At 34.5% G+C, this 15,816-nt stretch overlaps 1 protein-coding gene across 2 annotated transcripts in view; it reads right to left on the bottom strand.

Annotated features, from left to right (window-relative positions):
* CSMD1 (CUB and Sushi multiple domains 1) overlaps positions 1–15,816 on the bottom strand; it is a 1,069,501-nt gene that overhangs the window by 174,173 nt on the left and 879,512 nt on the right. For both annotated transcript variants that reach the window (XM_054280127.1, XM_054280126.1), the window contains exons 24-26: positions 9,207–9,398; positions 4,967–5,093; positions 2,986–3,188 (exon numbers count right to left, since the gene is read on the bottom strand). In XM_054280127.1, the coding sequence (XP_054136102.1) occupies positions 2,986–3,188; positions 4,967–5,093; positions 9,207–9,398 (522 nt within the window). The remainder of the gene's footprint in view (positions 1–2,985; positions 3,189–4,966; positions 5,094–9,206; positions 9,399–15,816) is intronic.

A 15,816-nucleotide genomic window follows, 5' to 3' on the forward strand; every position in this document is an offset into this window, starting at 1 on the left:
AGAGGACTTATGCATGCTTGTGTAACCTTCGGCAGTGGCAGATGGAGACTAGCCAGGATACTTTGTGGCACCTCAAAGGAATCTAGACACCTCTGAAAAGGCAGATAGGATTAATTTCATCTGCCCTTAAATATTCAAAAGTTTGAAAATTACTGTTAGTGTATCTAGACCTGTAGTTGATAAGAAGAAAAAGGAAACATCAGATAGAAATTTATCCCATTTAGGGGTAGGAGAAGTAAGATAGAAGTAGGATAGAATTAAGGTTGGTTAGATAGCACTTTTTAATGATCAACCTACGAATGTAGTTTTTCTGCCAGTAACTTTATTTGTAATAAAGTCAAAAGCCAAATCTGCCTGTACCTTTTTGCCAGAAGGAGCTGGTGGACATCCCTGACTTATAATGCACAGCTTAAATTTATTTAACCCCCAGAGTAAGGGTCAATTTTGCACACTGAACTTCATTTTTTTGTCCTTTTATGCACAACTAAATGGTAATTAGGTTTTAATGAAAAGCATTAGACTGATTACAATTAACATAATCAGTCTTGTCAGTTCATGTCCTCATGTTCTACATGCTGAGCTGAGTGGGCAAGACAGCATTTTAACATTCAAACATTTTGCAAGATTCAGCCAATTATATTTTTTTCATTAAAAAAATACCTCTAATTACATTTACAATCAGTAGTAAGTAATTCATAGGTGATATTTTCTAATCTACCTTACATTACCCTTTCACAGCACCCCTTTTTTAGTCAGACACAGTTATGACATTCTAGAGTACAAAGTATAGAGAGTAATTAGCACATTCACAGCACAGTGAAACAAATTCTCCAGATGAAAATTAGCACTTTAACGTTTTAAGTTGCTCATTTGGCCTGATATTCTGAAATGTATATCCTTTATTTGATCCCATAAATGGCTGTTATGGGTGCAGACATTCATTTCAATTGCATAATCCAGTAGAGAAGCTGTATTACTGCAGGTTTTCCAATTCTGTGCAATTCTGAACCTGAAATTTACTTCTTCAATTATAATTAAGAGTTAAATGAAATAGTCATTAACAGGTGCAACACTTGAAAGTCCTTCACACGACGCAAAGATTAAAAACTTCCCAATTTGCCTTCATAGAACTTGTCTACATCTTCTACATAGAACAAAATGTCTACATCTTCTGCAATTGCCAAAAAGAAAGTTTCACCAAGTCAGAAATCTTTTATTTAGAGTTACAAGCCACTAAAGTACTGAAATGTCAATATTCTGTGCAGCTTTGCTATAAACTGTCTGACAGTTTGAACACATGATGAATACTAAAGCATGTAAAGATTCCCACTTAGCAATAGTTTAATTACTTTAAGTCCTTTACAGGTCAAGGCCACAGTGGTCTTCTCATTGCCTCAAGAAGATTAAATATATTAGACTGATTTTTAGATTAAATAAATAAACATTTACTTTAATATATTCCTTAAATCTTATTTTTTACTCCTTACAAGTAAAAAATTAGTAACACATTCCACTTGTCAAGCACAGTAAATTAAACTATTTTCCCTATACTTGAGCTCTCAATTCTTCATCAGTAACTCCAATTAATTCCAGTAAAACATACTCTGCAACTGTCAGCACAATCACTCAGTGCATCCATCAGTTAATGCACTAGGACAGGAAAATCAGTTATTCTGTATTATACCTTTAAATTGTCTCCTTCTCACTCCTATTGCCACTGAAGTTCAAAGAATGGTTGATAAACCAAACAGCTTAAACATTTCTGTCCTTTCAAAATTGGGGCATAAATTTATTTTCATAAAATGCAACCTTAAATGTGCTTGCTAATCCTAACAAGAAAAACAACTCACTTATTTCCAAAAATGTAAAACTTATCTTGGTTTTTCAAAAAGAATAAAATGAAAAGCAGCATATTATACAGCACGCTGGTGAGAAACTTTAGAAACATTTATTCTGCCCTTTGTCTTTAATTCATTTTGCATACTTTTAACTAGTTTTTTAAGACTGATGAAAGACTGTTTTGGGGGAGGCAGATACAGCCTTCAGAAAAATACGGGAAAATTAAGTAAATAGGTAAATAGGTAAATGTAAAATGCATTAGAGAATTAGAGACTACAAAAACCCCAAGTTTACACCTTCATGCAACTAATAATGACTGAAATTTGATGAGGACCCCTTACTTCTAAATGACATCTTCTATGGATGATATGGTTTAATGTGTGTAAATACTTCTACTCACACACATTAATTCCTAATTTTCCCATGTATTGATGAGAAATACACACATTATATCTAGGCATATAAGGATGCAAAGACAAAGATACGTTCTGTGTCCTAGCCCGTTTTGAGGTCAAAATAACATGGAAAAACTCCACATAACCAGTTTTAAAATATTGATCTCTTGTATAATATTGATCATAACTTCTCTATTAACAGAGCAGCTTTCACTTTATACCTAAAGATCAATTTGATTAGTTTAATAGTAAATTGTAAGTGTTTTTTAATATGGTAAAGTGTCTTGTATTCTTTATCGTAATCATACAAAGAATGTTTAGGTCATAAAAATCATGCATCATGCAGTCAATGTTTTGAGAAAAAAAAATCCAACCAACAAAAACAATAAACAAGAAATAATACATTGTTAGGTAACACTGGGGTGAATATTTAAGATTACTGGTGCAGAAGAATAGTTCTGTATGTACAGACCCATTTTGACTTGCTAAGTAATGTTAATTGGATAATGCTAAGTATGTGGTTGCTGTGGAAAACAAGGAATAAAATACCTAAAACATTCAAAGTAAATCCAAAAATTCTCCCTAGTTTTAGCCATTTGCACAAACACATAACATAATTAAAATAACATAATTTCTTTTCTTCTAAAGACAGAGGAAGTTGAAAAAGAGTTGAGAAAGAGTTAATAAGTATAGGAATAATGTATATAAATATCAAATTATTATATTGGGGAGAAGAAAAATATTTACGTACTTGAAAACTGAATGGAGAAGCCTGATTTGCTGATGAAGAAATCACTGTCAAATTGTAATGTTAAGGAGTTGAAAGTGCTGTGAATATCCTCTGGAAGAGCTGAGCCACTCCACTCTTTGAGAAGTATGCTGCTCTCAACAGGCCCATCCCATACCTTCAAGATGTCATGAGCAACCTCAGTATCAAAAACAATAAAATGCAGACTGCAAAGAAAAAAGTAAAAGTACTGTGCATTACTTGTTGAACACAATTACATGAAACTCCAAGCAATCATTCCCAAACTGTAGTTTTAAAATGGTGTTTAGGATTGAAAAAAATCTGGTAATCCAGCAGAGTTATTATTTCTTCTTGTTGAACAAGCTAATCTTGTAAGAGTCATGCAGTTCTGTTTTATAAATGTCTGAATGACAGAAAATGCTATTACGGGCCATAAGTCCTCAAGACTTAACTTATAAGTCTATAAATTATCTTTTTTTATGTTAAATGTTTTATGTATACAAACAATGATTTTATCAAAGGTTTAGTCTTTTTATTCAAATGAGGACAGCAAGAATGCTGCTTTGCTTGAATTATATGCGACTAAAAAATTGTAGCAGCTATAGACAGTAGAACACATAGCACAAGAAGTCCTGTCAGCGTGGCATTTCCTTTCCTATGCATAAAAAGGGAAAAATATAATAGATTGGATTTTTACTAAAATTCATAAAATATAAAACTGTATAATAATAAAATAATCTATATTTATCTTCAGGTGAAGAATTATATTTATTAAGATGTTCACAAATGTTTTCTTGTAAGTCAAAAATCTGCATTGCCTCTAAGTCCTGAATGTTTACATTCTTAGTGCCAAAGAACTCGAATGGGTAAATATCAAAATGTCTCTTTTTTTTTCAAATAGTTGTGTGTTGACATTTCTCCATCTTATTCATCCTTTACTGGAAATCATTAATTTGAAAATTTTTATTTAAACAAAAATGATGCCCATGATGGTGTAAATTCAATATTTGGCTTAGCGAAACAGGATTACAAAAAAAAAAAGGGGGGAAAATCTCCCACTGAATAATTCATTTGTCATTTAATTATATTGTTTTGCCTCCGAGTCCCTTTTAAATCAAAATATTCTGTGATTATGTTTGTCTTCCAGAGCTACACATACTGAGGGCCTGCTCCTGAAGAGGTTGATGGCCATCACCTACTGCTAGGAAGTAGAGAATAAATCTTCTGTTTTCTTCTGCTTCCATGCATGGACTTTTGCTTGATTAAACTGAGTTTATTTTCACAAGTTTATTTTCTCATGTTATTTTCTCCCCACCCCATGCTGCTGAGGAGGGACAATGTCTACGCACTAAAGGCTTTTTCAGGGACAAATGTGGGTCTTGAGATAACCATAGTTTTGTATGAAGGTTCTATAGCTATGGTAGTAACTAGCTGTCATGTTCCTGTGCAGGTCACAGAGTTTGTTGGTTTCACTATGATTAACTCTTCATTTTGCCAAATTTGGGAACATGTTAATTCAAATAATGGGTCTGTGCTTTGCCCTGGCAATGATGGCCTTGCTGAGCTGGCAGAGCTATCTTGGGGAGAGGATGAGGGAATGCAACATTCTTTTTCTCCTTATGATTCATGAGAATTGTTTTATTATGCAGATTCCTGAGGTTTGTGTTCACCCTTATGTAAGTTGTTTAATACTACCAAGTAGCATATTCTGGCATTTGTTTGTGGAATTTGGTGTTGCCCTGGTGCAAAAGACAACTTTTGCGTGAGGCAATACTCAAATGTGCCTTGAATGCTGCTTATCTTACCCCATATCCAGGGACTTTATGCCTGAACAGGCAAGCAACACCTGATTGATGCAGCGCCTTATAGAAGGATGCCTTGACTATGCCAGTGAAAACCAGCAGCTTGTGTAGAAAAATATGAGAATGACAAAAAATTTATATCATACTGAATTCCACCATAAATATTGAAATTAAGCATGTACCTTATTGTCTTTCCTGGATCTGCTTCAATAATCCAAGTGCAATGAAGATTGTTGTCATATGGTGCTGGGTAACCAGGGGACAAAATGCGCCCTGATGTGGCAGCATGAATTCGACCACCACATTCAGCTGCAAAGTGAGGAGGAAATTTCTAATGAGACTATAGTAATTAGCACTTCCATTTTCCATCCATTCCACATCTCTGTGTTTTCTAAAAACTTCTGAAGTAGGAGACATATATATAAACCAGGACGTGTACATAAGATAAAAATGAACACAATGATCTCACACATACCTTGTTATAAAGAAATAAACCATAAAGCCGTGATTAGGTTACTTAACTGACCAGACAGGTTCAATATGTACTGGGACTACAAAAGCACAATTTTAGCATTAGCAAGAGAGAAAAATGTTTCAGAAATTGCCCATCTAACATGCTTAGCTTTTCTAACAATGAATGTTTGAATTCAAACTTTGCAGCATTGAATGTTATAATTAAAATAGCTTTCTGCTTTGCTGTAATGTCAAAATGGTTTTAGTGTAATGCTTTCAAGTTGCTTCTGTGTTTAATTACACCAAAAAGTTTAATTACACCAAAAAGCAGTAGGTATTGCCTAGCAATTTCCTTCAGTATTTAAAAATTTAAATGCCATATGCTTGCAGATCAAGAGAGTAAATCAGAAAGCTACAACTTGATAGTATGTGGCATCTGGTTTAAAACACTTTTACTATCAATGCTGTTTTTGTGGAGAGACCAATGGCAATGCTAAGCATCCATAATCAACTTATTCTTATGTTGCTTGTTTAGGGCATCATTCTGTTGTCTGGCCAGTGTAAAGACACACCCTAATGAAAGAGAACTGTGTAACAATAATTTCCACTAAACCAAAAAGGATCAGTGATTCCTCAGTTAAGTGATGTACCTGAATTTCTACTACATTTATAGTGTTGCCTTAGAGGTTATTAAAAAAACCTACCATGGGGATTCATTCAAACACAGCTGTACAGCAAGCATAGTAAAACAGAGATGATAGAAAAAACATGGCACTTGGACCAAATAATCTATCAGCAATATTCCTCACAAATATTAATATTTGTACATGCCACCGAGCCACTGCTCACAACCAAGCTGCTACCATGAGGGTAAATTACCATAGAGGAAATAAGGTGACTGATTTCTCATTTATCCTGCTGGTTTGATCCCTCAAAATACTACATTCGATATACAGAACCACAGCAGAAAGAAACTGAAGTGCAAAATTTCTTCACATGTAACCTTCTTCTATGATTTCAATTAATTTCCATTATACAATAAAATTTTGGATTGCAATAATCACTGTGGTAGATAACTACAGACAAGAAATTACTGACACAGTACTGTGTTTACCAAAGAACTAAATTTAACTCAGTGAAGCTAAAATTTAAACTCAAACTAACTGACATACTTGATTTAAAATTCTGAGAAGACTCGCTTAGGAAAAAAATACATCATAAAATTTGGGATGATGCATCATGTATTTAATATATTTTTTAAAAATCCATTTTAGGAGTAGATCAAAAGTAAACTTTCATAAGTAATTATAAAAATAATTCAAAAAATTTATATTCCAATATGTATAAATGAGCGCACTGTAAAATCAGCACCTCAAAGAATATACTATATAAACACGTATACTATAACTAATGGCAGTGACTTCAATGTTTCTGAAAGCTTCTAGAGGAGGAATTAAAATAATTCACTGGCTTTCTTCATTAAGGTTTGGAACATAGAAAAAATGAAAATGAATGTTAAGACCAATATAACTGTTTATGGCTAAAAATTACTAAGTGTAGAATATGTGGAATATGTCTATGCATATGCTTGCTTTTTTTTGTGAATGAGCTTGAAATGATAGTTAATACAAAGAAAAATATAAATGTGACCGAAGAGAACAGCAAATATCAAAATCTGATCTAGTCTACGAGAAAAAATAATGCATCTCCACAAACAAAGATATTTAGAAAATGTTTCTAAGAAAGGAAGTGATGTTTCGAACTTCATGACAACCTCAAAAAAAGGAAGAAAAACAAATCATTCAAATCAAAGAAGAAAAAGATAAAAATGTGATAACAAAAGATAAAACTGATGGAAGACTAGATCTTATAAGTCTAATGGGGAGGGAAGCAAGACTGAAATAATCTGACGATATATAACTGAGTTTTCAGGGATCTTCCTGTGATTTTAAAGATTTCCTGTACACAGAACAGTAAAAACTCCTCATAATTTAATGAAGATTACAGACTGTAAGAGACTGTTTAGAAGAAAACACTTTTAAAGATTTTAAGACAGAACAGTGAACATTTGATTTCTTGTGGAACTAATTAATGGTCCAGAAGATATTTAAAGTAGAAATGAAAAGAGGTAGTTTATACAGAATTTATGCAATCCCCAAATTTTATTTTAAGAAGAGGAACAAGGACAGTAATTAAAAATATATGTAGAGAGATAAAAGCACATAGAAAGATACCTTTTGGTTGAACACACCGAAAAGAAGACCAAAATCTCTCTCAGAATACCAAAATAAAACTGATTATTCTATTGATTGCAGGACATAATTTCACTTAGAGATGAAATAAGATTCTCAAAATATTCTGGAATAAATTATTTCAAAAGATTGGAAATAAAATACAGAAACTAAATCTAGTAATGCAAGGTTCCCTAGCTTCCTCCAGGTCAGATTGGAATATACGGCTTTTATTTTTTTTTAATTACTGCTATTTCTATTGTTATATGTTAAAATTTTTAACATCCCATATATCAATTAGAAGACAAATCATCATACAAAGAAAAGGAAATAGGTAGATGTTTGGATTTATTCACCTAATAGACCTGAAACTAACAAGTATTTTAGAGCTGATTCTAAGTCTTGGTAGTGAAGGCAAGCTCAAAAAAATATTGCAGAAAATGACCTTAGAGAAATGACTCCATTTAAATTACATGGAGAAATAGGAAAAAGTTGGACTAATTATGGGTCTTCTCTACAAAAGGGCAAACTTGGAGGAAAAGGAAGCTAACCAATTAAACTGAGGAGCATGAGGATTTAAATGCATAAAGAGCCTTGAAAAGTCTTTAAATCAAGACTGAATAGTTGCTTTAACCTCTCATATATATAGAAGAAAACTTACAGATAAAGTTCTAGAATCAAGTGGGGAAAATAACCTCTACTAAGACAGCAGAAATGATGCTCACTGATGTTTTTCTGACACTTACCTTCTGCTTAAGCTGAATTTTTGAAAGGAAGGAGCTTGCTCTTTTGTAGACTACAGTTTTGTGAATGTGTTCAGCAGGAAAGAGGTCCTGGAATGGAGGATGTAGCCCCCAAAATGGGAGAAAGGCAACAAGCAGAGATCCTGTAGGTGAGGTGAGTGCTGAAAGCAGTTAGTGACCCGCCAGCAGCGGGCAGCAGAGGCAAAAACTAAGGCAGCAGAGGCAAAAACTAAGTACCAGAGGACACACAGAAGGAAAGACTCATGGGAGCTCCATGTGAAAATTGAAGTCAGGAAGTCACTGGCAATTTCTGGACTGGGAAGCAAAACTAGAGGATGCAAACTGCCTAGTAAAGGTACAATGGATAACAGCGATACTTGTGTTCAGTTATTCTGCATGTTGGCTAGTAATTCTCTGTTTAACATTTATGTTGGCTGTAATGAAACAAAGTTTTAGGCACTTGAAGACGTGATATTTCCAGGGAAGGTCTACCTCAAGGCTTTGACAGATGGAGTATCTTAGCACAGTAACAAGGACTCCAGAGCACACGGATAAAAAAATACAGCAATGTGTGATGAAACTTAGGAAAAAAGTTCATAAGAATGAGGTGCAGAAATAATATCTGATGAAAATAGATAAGGAATAAAAGCTCACAACCTTATTTGCTTTATGATGGGGCTTTCTTAGTTTATGAAGTGTTTAGACAATACCACTGCCTGTGATAGTATATCAGACTCAGGGCTTCATCAGAACAGTAGTCTTCCATCAAAGGCTGCTCCATAGAAAAATGTGTTTTCCAGTAGTCTCAAAACCATTAACAGCAAGCCACCTTTTTTAGAGACGTTAAACTTACATGTCCATATTAAATCTTTACTTGGAATTTAAAATATATTTGCACCATTATCGTCTCATGAAGTATACAAAGACAGAATATTTGGCTTTTTTCTTGAACCACCGGACCAATCATACCAGAACACTTTCACAATCCATATTACCTATGCAAGTAGGCAAAGGTTTGTCCCAAACTCTTCGATCTCCACTTAAGCAGGTCATAATACTACTACCATGCATTGTATAGCCAGGATTACAGCTGTATAAAATGACAGTGTCTATAAAATGTCCTTCATCTCGTATCTTGTAACCATAATTTGGTATGCCAGGATCTTCACACTTTACTAGGTCAAAACCTGCAAACAGAAATGGGGAAAGAAAAAAAGACATGGAGATATAAATACCAAATAAAATATAATAACAGTGAATCTGATTCTGATGGAAATTATATTCTCATGATTCAATGACATTAGATGTATTCACAGTGACCAAAGATAAATGGTATATAATTTGGGTAAATCAGAAACTGAAAGACTAGGAACTAATTATTAACTTGATATTTGATTATGACATTTGCTTATTGAAGAAAGCATCTTATCTATATTATTCTAAAATAGATTGGTGAGACATTAATTCATTTTTACCTCTTCTATATTTCATTCTTTTTTATTCAGTGGGAAGGAAATATTAATCAATCCTGGTTTTGGCACCAAGAAGCAGCTTCACCTCCTCACCTAATCTCCGTAATGACATCAAGAGACCACAGTGGTAACTCAGGAAGCATGTGCAAGGGCTACTTCATCCTCGTCTCAAGATAGCATGGCTTCAGTTTCATGTCTGCTGAAAGGAAGTATTCCCACACTCATTTCCAATTTGCATTCTCCTTTCTGGCCTATTAACATGCTAAGTGGGATAAATATCTCCCTCTGTGATCCATGGAATGAGCAGATCTGCTCTGAGCACCTACAACTCTTTCCATATTTTATGCATTGCTGTCTTGATGGTCTTCATATGGCATTTCTAAAATGTGAAGATGCATTCTATATCTCTCCTTTTGCCTTCAGTTCCTGTTCCTGGAATAATATAAAGAGTGGTTCCAAATTCATCTTTTTCAACTCCAAATTCTTCTTCATAGTGCATTCTTCTTTATTGCTGCCATGTCCCCAAACCAAAGAAGTAATTCTGACCCCAGAAATAGTTTCCATTTTTCTGTCCTTATTTTACTGAACAGCTTTTATAAGTGATTATGAATCAGGCTGTTGGTCTTCAGTTTTCTGGTTTCAGTGCATTCTCTACACGAGGTTCCTCAGGGAAGTTGTGGATACCCCTTTCCTGGAAGTATTCAAGGCCATGCTGGATGTGGCTTTGAACAACCAGTTCTAGTAGAAGGTGTCCTTGTCCATGTGTAGTCCCCAAGAAATCTGATCTCTGAGAATTTCAAAAGGGCTTACAGTTGTTAATGTACTCTGAGTTAGATGCATGGGACAAATACCAAGATATCCATGAGGTCAAAATAACAAAAAAAGCTTTTACTGGCACCTTTAGAAAATCAGAGAACTTTGGCAAAAGGTTTTGAGCAGTCTTCAATCAACATGAAGCAAACACTTCGCAAAGTATTCACTTGGCCCATTCAACTTAGCAAGCTCCAAGCCTCATCAATTTTGAGTTTCTCAAAACATTACTCAAAATCCCAAGATGAGGTAATTAGGAGAGAAAAGGAAAGAAAAAAAGGTGTAGAAAAGAAAAAACATAGCCATCACTCCTGTTTCCAGTGGTGTTCAGCTGATAGAAGTTTCAAGGGGAGGCAGGGTCAAATGTGCTTGCCTTGTGTCTTGCTTTAAGTACCTTTGGCTTTTCCTGGGCCTTTCCCCAGGTGAGGTTTGCAGTCATTTGGACACTCAGGAGCTGGGTTAGGGGCTCCAGAGGCAGGTGTGGAGCATTGCCTCCAGGGATTGGCAGCCACGGCAGGGCTGGGATACAGGCTGGGGAAAGGGTGGGGTGTAAGGGTCAGTTCATCACCTCACCAGAGCAAGACCCAGGCTGCCCCTTGCCACACACAAACCCACACACCCCCACACATCTCTGAATGTTTCAAGTCAATAATCCTTCCAGGTCTGACACTATGATAGGAGGGTTGGAACTGCATGATCTTTAAGGTCCCTTCAAACCTAAACCATTCTATGATTCTGTGAGGTCCTTCACTAAGTAGTAAATAACATATCTACAGACAACCTTTAATTATTTTACAAATACAGAAGCTAGAGTGGGTATCCTATTTTTCTTGTTGCCTTTCTCCTGGCAATGAGATCAATCCCAGCTGAAAAAACTGCAAAGAGTCTACAGAGCTTTTCTTCCTGTAGAGATGCTAAAGATATCTATCAACTGACATCACTGAAAATACAAAATACCTTTGTTTTCTTTGTTTGTTAACTGGGCACAAAGGTTGGTATTTACCTGTTATAACCCAGGATTCTGAAAATTAGAAGGCTAAGTTTGAACTAGTCTAGGCCACTTCAATTGTCAGTAGAAAAATATAAATTTCTGAAAACCAATCTATCCCTTATGTCAACTGGTGTTCAGATCAGTCAGCTCAATGTCTGCCCTGCAGACATTGATTTTCTACCTTCATTTTTAACTGAGCCCATACTCTTTCTTTATATAGTAGGCCAGAACTGAATGCTGTTCTATCACATAGACACTGTGCTAATATCTAGAGAAACATCAGGCCTCAGGAACAATGACAATAGTCTGACCAAAGTCATGCACTCTTCAATTCAGTTATCCTTGAAAAGAGCATGGCTGTTTATAAGTCCTTTCTGGGAAATCAGCTATCTGTCTACAGTATTATGCCTGAGATTGTTTGGGAAAGTCCAAGAAAGAAGGCAGCAAGATAGAGGCAAGTTTACTCTAACATTTTGTCTAAAGAATCACTTCCCCATATCATGACCTGCCAATGCTTAGTTTACTAGCAGAGCTGTAGTCCTCATGTCAGATGGAATTATCACAACTACACACAGTACAAAAGGATTATAGAGATTTATCATTATTCCCTTGCAAAAAGATTGTTTCCATGAGAATATTTGCATATCCCTGCAATTTCTTTTCGTGGAAAAATAAATGAAAAAAAGAAAAAAAGAAAAAAGAAAAAAAGAAAAAAAGAACAAAAAAGAACAGTAATTATTTTAACTGGCTTTCAGCAATTATTACACAAACAGTCATATCTGAACAGTTTTCTGTCTTTTAGAGTTAAAAGTATCTTATGAAATATGATTAATCTCATACTAAGGAAGAAAAAAGTAGATTGGATGGACTGGACAATTCTAAAAAGATTTATTTCTCTTCACACACTATAAAGAACCACGACGGTTTGGTCATTCAGATGAGCTGAACTTCACAAGACATAGCTATATTTCATTATTTTAATCTCCTTATTAAACATACAGAGACATTTATGTAAAACCCTGAAAATGTAAGTTGTTTGATAGATAGCATTATCTTTTACTACTGATTTGACAGCATGAGTCAGTGTAACACTATTTCTCTGCCACTGCTCTTAGACACTTTCTCATTCTTTATTAGGTGCAACATTTGGTTATCAAATGCAGGGGCATGTGATTGACAGATGAAACCCCCCTGAATAAAGAATTTACTTGCTTCTCATGAAAAAACTTTCCATAACACTGATATATAGTTAGATTCATTCTCCAATACCTTGTACCACATAAAGAAGACAAGGTTGTCAGGGAGAGGTAGTATCTTTTACAAGATCAACAGACACTTAAGGGTGAAATGAAATGGACTTCTGGATGAACCAGCCTTCCTAGTCTGCTACACAGCCATCTCCACTAAAGAAGGTATCAAGAATGGAATAAAACTATTGTTCTGACTTGCTATAATTTCATGTACTCCAGTTAGTAGTCAGTTTTGCACAAGGCATAAACATACATGAAAGATGTGAAGAATTAGAGATCATGTCATAAGCTTTAGAAATTTGAGAGAAGCCTACTATAGCCTGCCTTCCTGCACTTTGTCTATTCTTGCTGGAAACAGGACTGAGGAGCAAAAAGATATTTTTTGTTTTTATTCTGCCCCATAAATAGGCAATATCATCATTATAAGTCACTTATATCTTTAAGTATCCATAAATATAAAGGTACTTTACCTTCTTTGCTTTGTAGATTCCTAAATGCACTGAATTTTTTTTTCTTTTTTTTTTTCTTTTTTTGCCTGTGAACATAGTTTTTCACCTGTCTGTCTGTCTGTCCCAAGGTGAATTGCCTACTTCTTCAAGAGCCTCACACTCTACAGATACTCACTGCACTGCATTTTTGTATCTGTAAACAACAAAGAACCTCTGAAAATTATTAATAGGAAAACACAACTTTGTTAAAAACACTCTAGTACACAGTGGCACATGCAGGAATTTCTCAACCTGTAAAGAACATTAAGTGTCTTCTAGAAATACATTGATTTTTTTTTTAATTTGATCCTTTTAAAATCTTATTTTTAACATTTTTAAGACTGTATGGGCCACAGGAGAGTCAAGATATTTCTGCCAGTTCATTATAAACCAAAATTAAATAATTATTTGGGGTAAAGTGTCAGATAAGATGATTCTAGAGAATATAACAAGTTACTCTGTTAAGTGCTAGAATTTAATTTCTTATTTCACAAAATATAAATTAAAAAATAAAACACAAATAAAAATATCTAACTGGAAGAAAAAATAAAACCTAATTTTAAATGTCCTTGAGACATTAAACCCTTCAGTATTTGTTGTTTTTTTAAGATTATTCAGACATTTCTATCAAAAAGACCACCTTGATTTAAATTTCTAGGTATTGATAATTCATGAAGAATTCAGCAGTACTCTTAATTTTATGTTTATTTGCACAATATCATCCCTTTTTTTTTCTCTATTTCAAACTTTTTGTATTTCAGGAATAATTCCTTCAAAAACCTCAAACAAACTAATTGCTGGCATTTATGCCAAATTTTTAATATTGCACTTTGAATAATCTAGAAAAAACTAAAAGGATTATAGTGCATAATGTGCATCCCCAAGTTCACTACATTTCTCCACCAGCAAGACAACCACTGTTTTTCAGTAGACATATTAAAAATTGGGCTATTTCACATGCATGTAGGTGCTGTTCATCATGTGCAAACACAGCAGTATCTTGCCCCGTGCTCTTCTTCCCCAGTTTCTTCCTCTTCCTCTCACACACAAAACCCAGAACGTTTAATTCCCTTTTTCCCTGATACTCTTGTAAATCTGGAGTAATTTATCATAAAGGATCACATTTTTTTGTAGAAATGTTGCAACAGAACTTCATTGTTAAAGATGCTATGAACTTTTACAACAGGGGAATATGGCCATGAGTTCCACACAATCCCAGTACTCGAGTTTACCTGACATTGCAGCAAGCTAGCATCACAGAAATTCTGCCCAGTTTCTTACTGCTGAGAAAGATTATTGTATTGGCAAATTGCTGCCAATTTGCCATTCTTGAGCTTCATTATAGGATTTTCAGAACAATGAATGCATAAAAGCATGTTAAATTAAAACCAAACCAGCTAGAATACATCTTGATGATTGGCTGCAACTTCCTGGCACTATTCAATGGGATTTACTCTGTCACAAGTGATGTAAATAATCAGGAATATAGAAATACCAGTTGTCTGGGTAAAAATCATTGGCATATTTGTAAATATATGTAGACTATTAATTTCAACTTTTTTCAACTCAGTTTAATTATGATGGGCCCTGTGGTATTAGCTACATTAGTAATAAGTACAGTATAATAAAAGTAAATCTGGGCCGCAAAGCAATGAAGCTGCAGATTTGATGTCCATATTTTGTGCACTCATGTTTTTTCCTTAGACTAGCTTTTTTGTCCATTAGTGGGTGGAATGTGCTACATGCATCCATGAAGCAGAACTCTCAGTTCAGCTTCAAGTTTGTACCCTCCAAAGCCTGTAGTCAATATAAAGAAGAGAGCGTTCATTTTGTGTCTCCAAGGGAAATTTTCAGGGATTCTGTACTGCAGAGTGTACTTATAAAAGAACTTGACAACCTCCTGAGGTATCTACAAACGTTCCCTTCGCTCACATGGAAAGGAAGAATACCATTTACTTACTATATATACATGTGCATTTACACTGCATGTAAACTTACAGTGGCTATATGAAAAAAAAGTAATCTAAACCAAGTAATTTCCTACTAGAAGAAGTATTAAGGCATTTTGAAACACTCTCCTAAAGCCAGACACATGAAAAAGTACGCACCTAAAAGGTGAATTAGCAATATTTAGGTACTTGATCCCTAATTTCTGACTCTAACCTTGAGTTCAACACTAAGACATGTCTGTGAATGAACAAAATAAACAAGGACACTGAATTGTGAGCTATGGTAGTCATCCAATTTTTACTTCCTGCAGAAAGGTATGTTGATGCATGTTACATTAGGACTGATTTAGTAGAACATATGAGCACAGTGTTATTAGTGATCAGAATAAAAGCCAAGAAATTAGGTTGTGGGGCTTTATTTCTTCCTCTTCTTTTTCTTTCTTAGTAAACCTTGTTTATGTTTTGCAAAAAATATACTATGTCAATTATAACTGCACTTATGGAGATATAAGATAACAGTTTTAGAAAAGAGGAAATACTTGAACTGACAATAAAATAAATATAATATCATAGCCCTTGATATCGTGGTCCCAAATGGTGCAAATTTGTTCAACTACTTTTGACATTTTAGCTTTATTTACAGCT

This window comes from Melozone crissalis, unplaced genomic scaffold, assembly GCF_028551555.1.
Source record: "Melozone crissalis strain CALT ecotype California unplaced genomic scaffold, PUWL_Pcris_2 ptg000027l_1, whole genome shotgun sequence".
In the NCBI taxonomy this organism is placed as follows: Eukaryota; Metazoa; Chordata; class Aves; order Passeriformes; family Passerellidae; genus Melozone; species Melozone crissalis.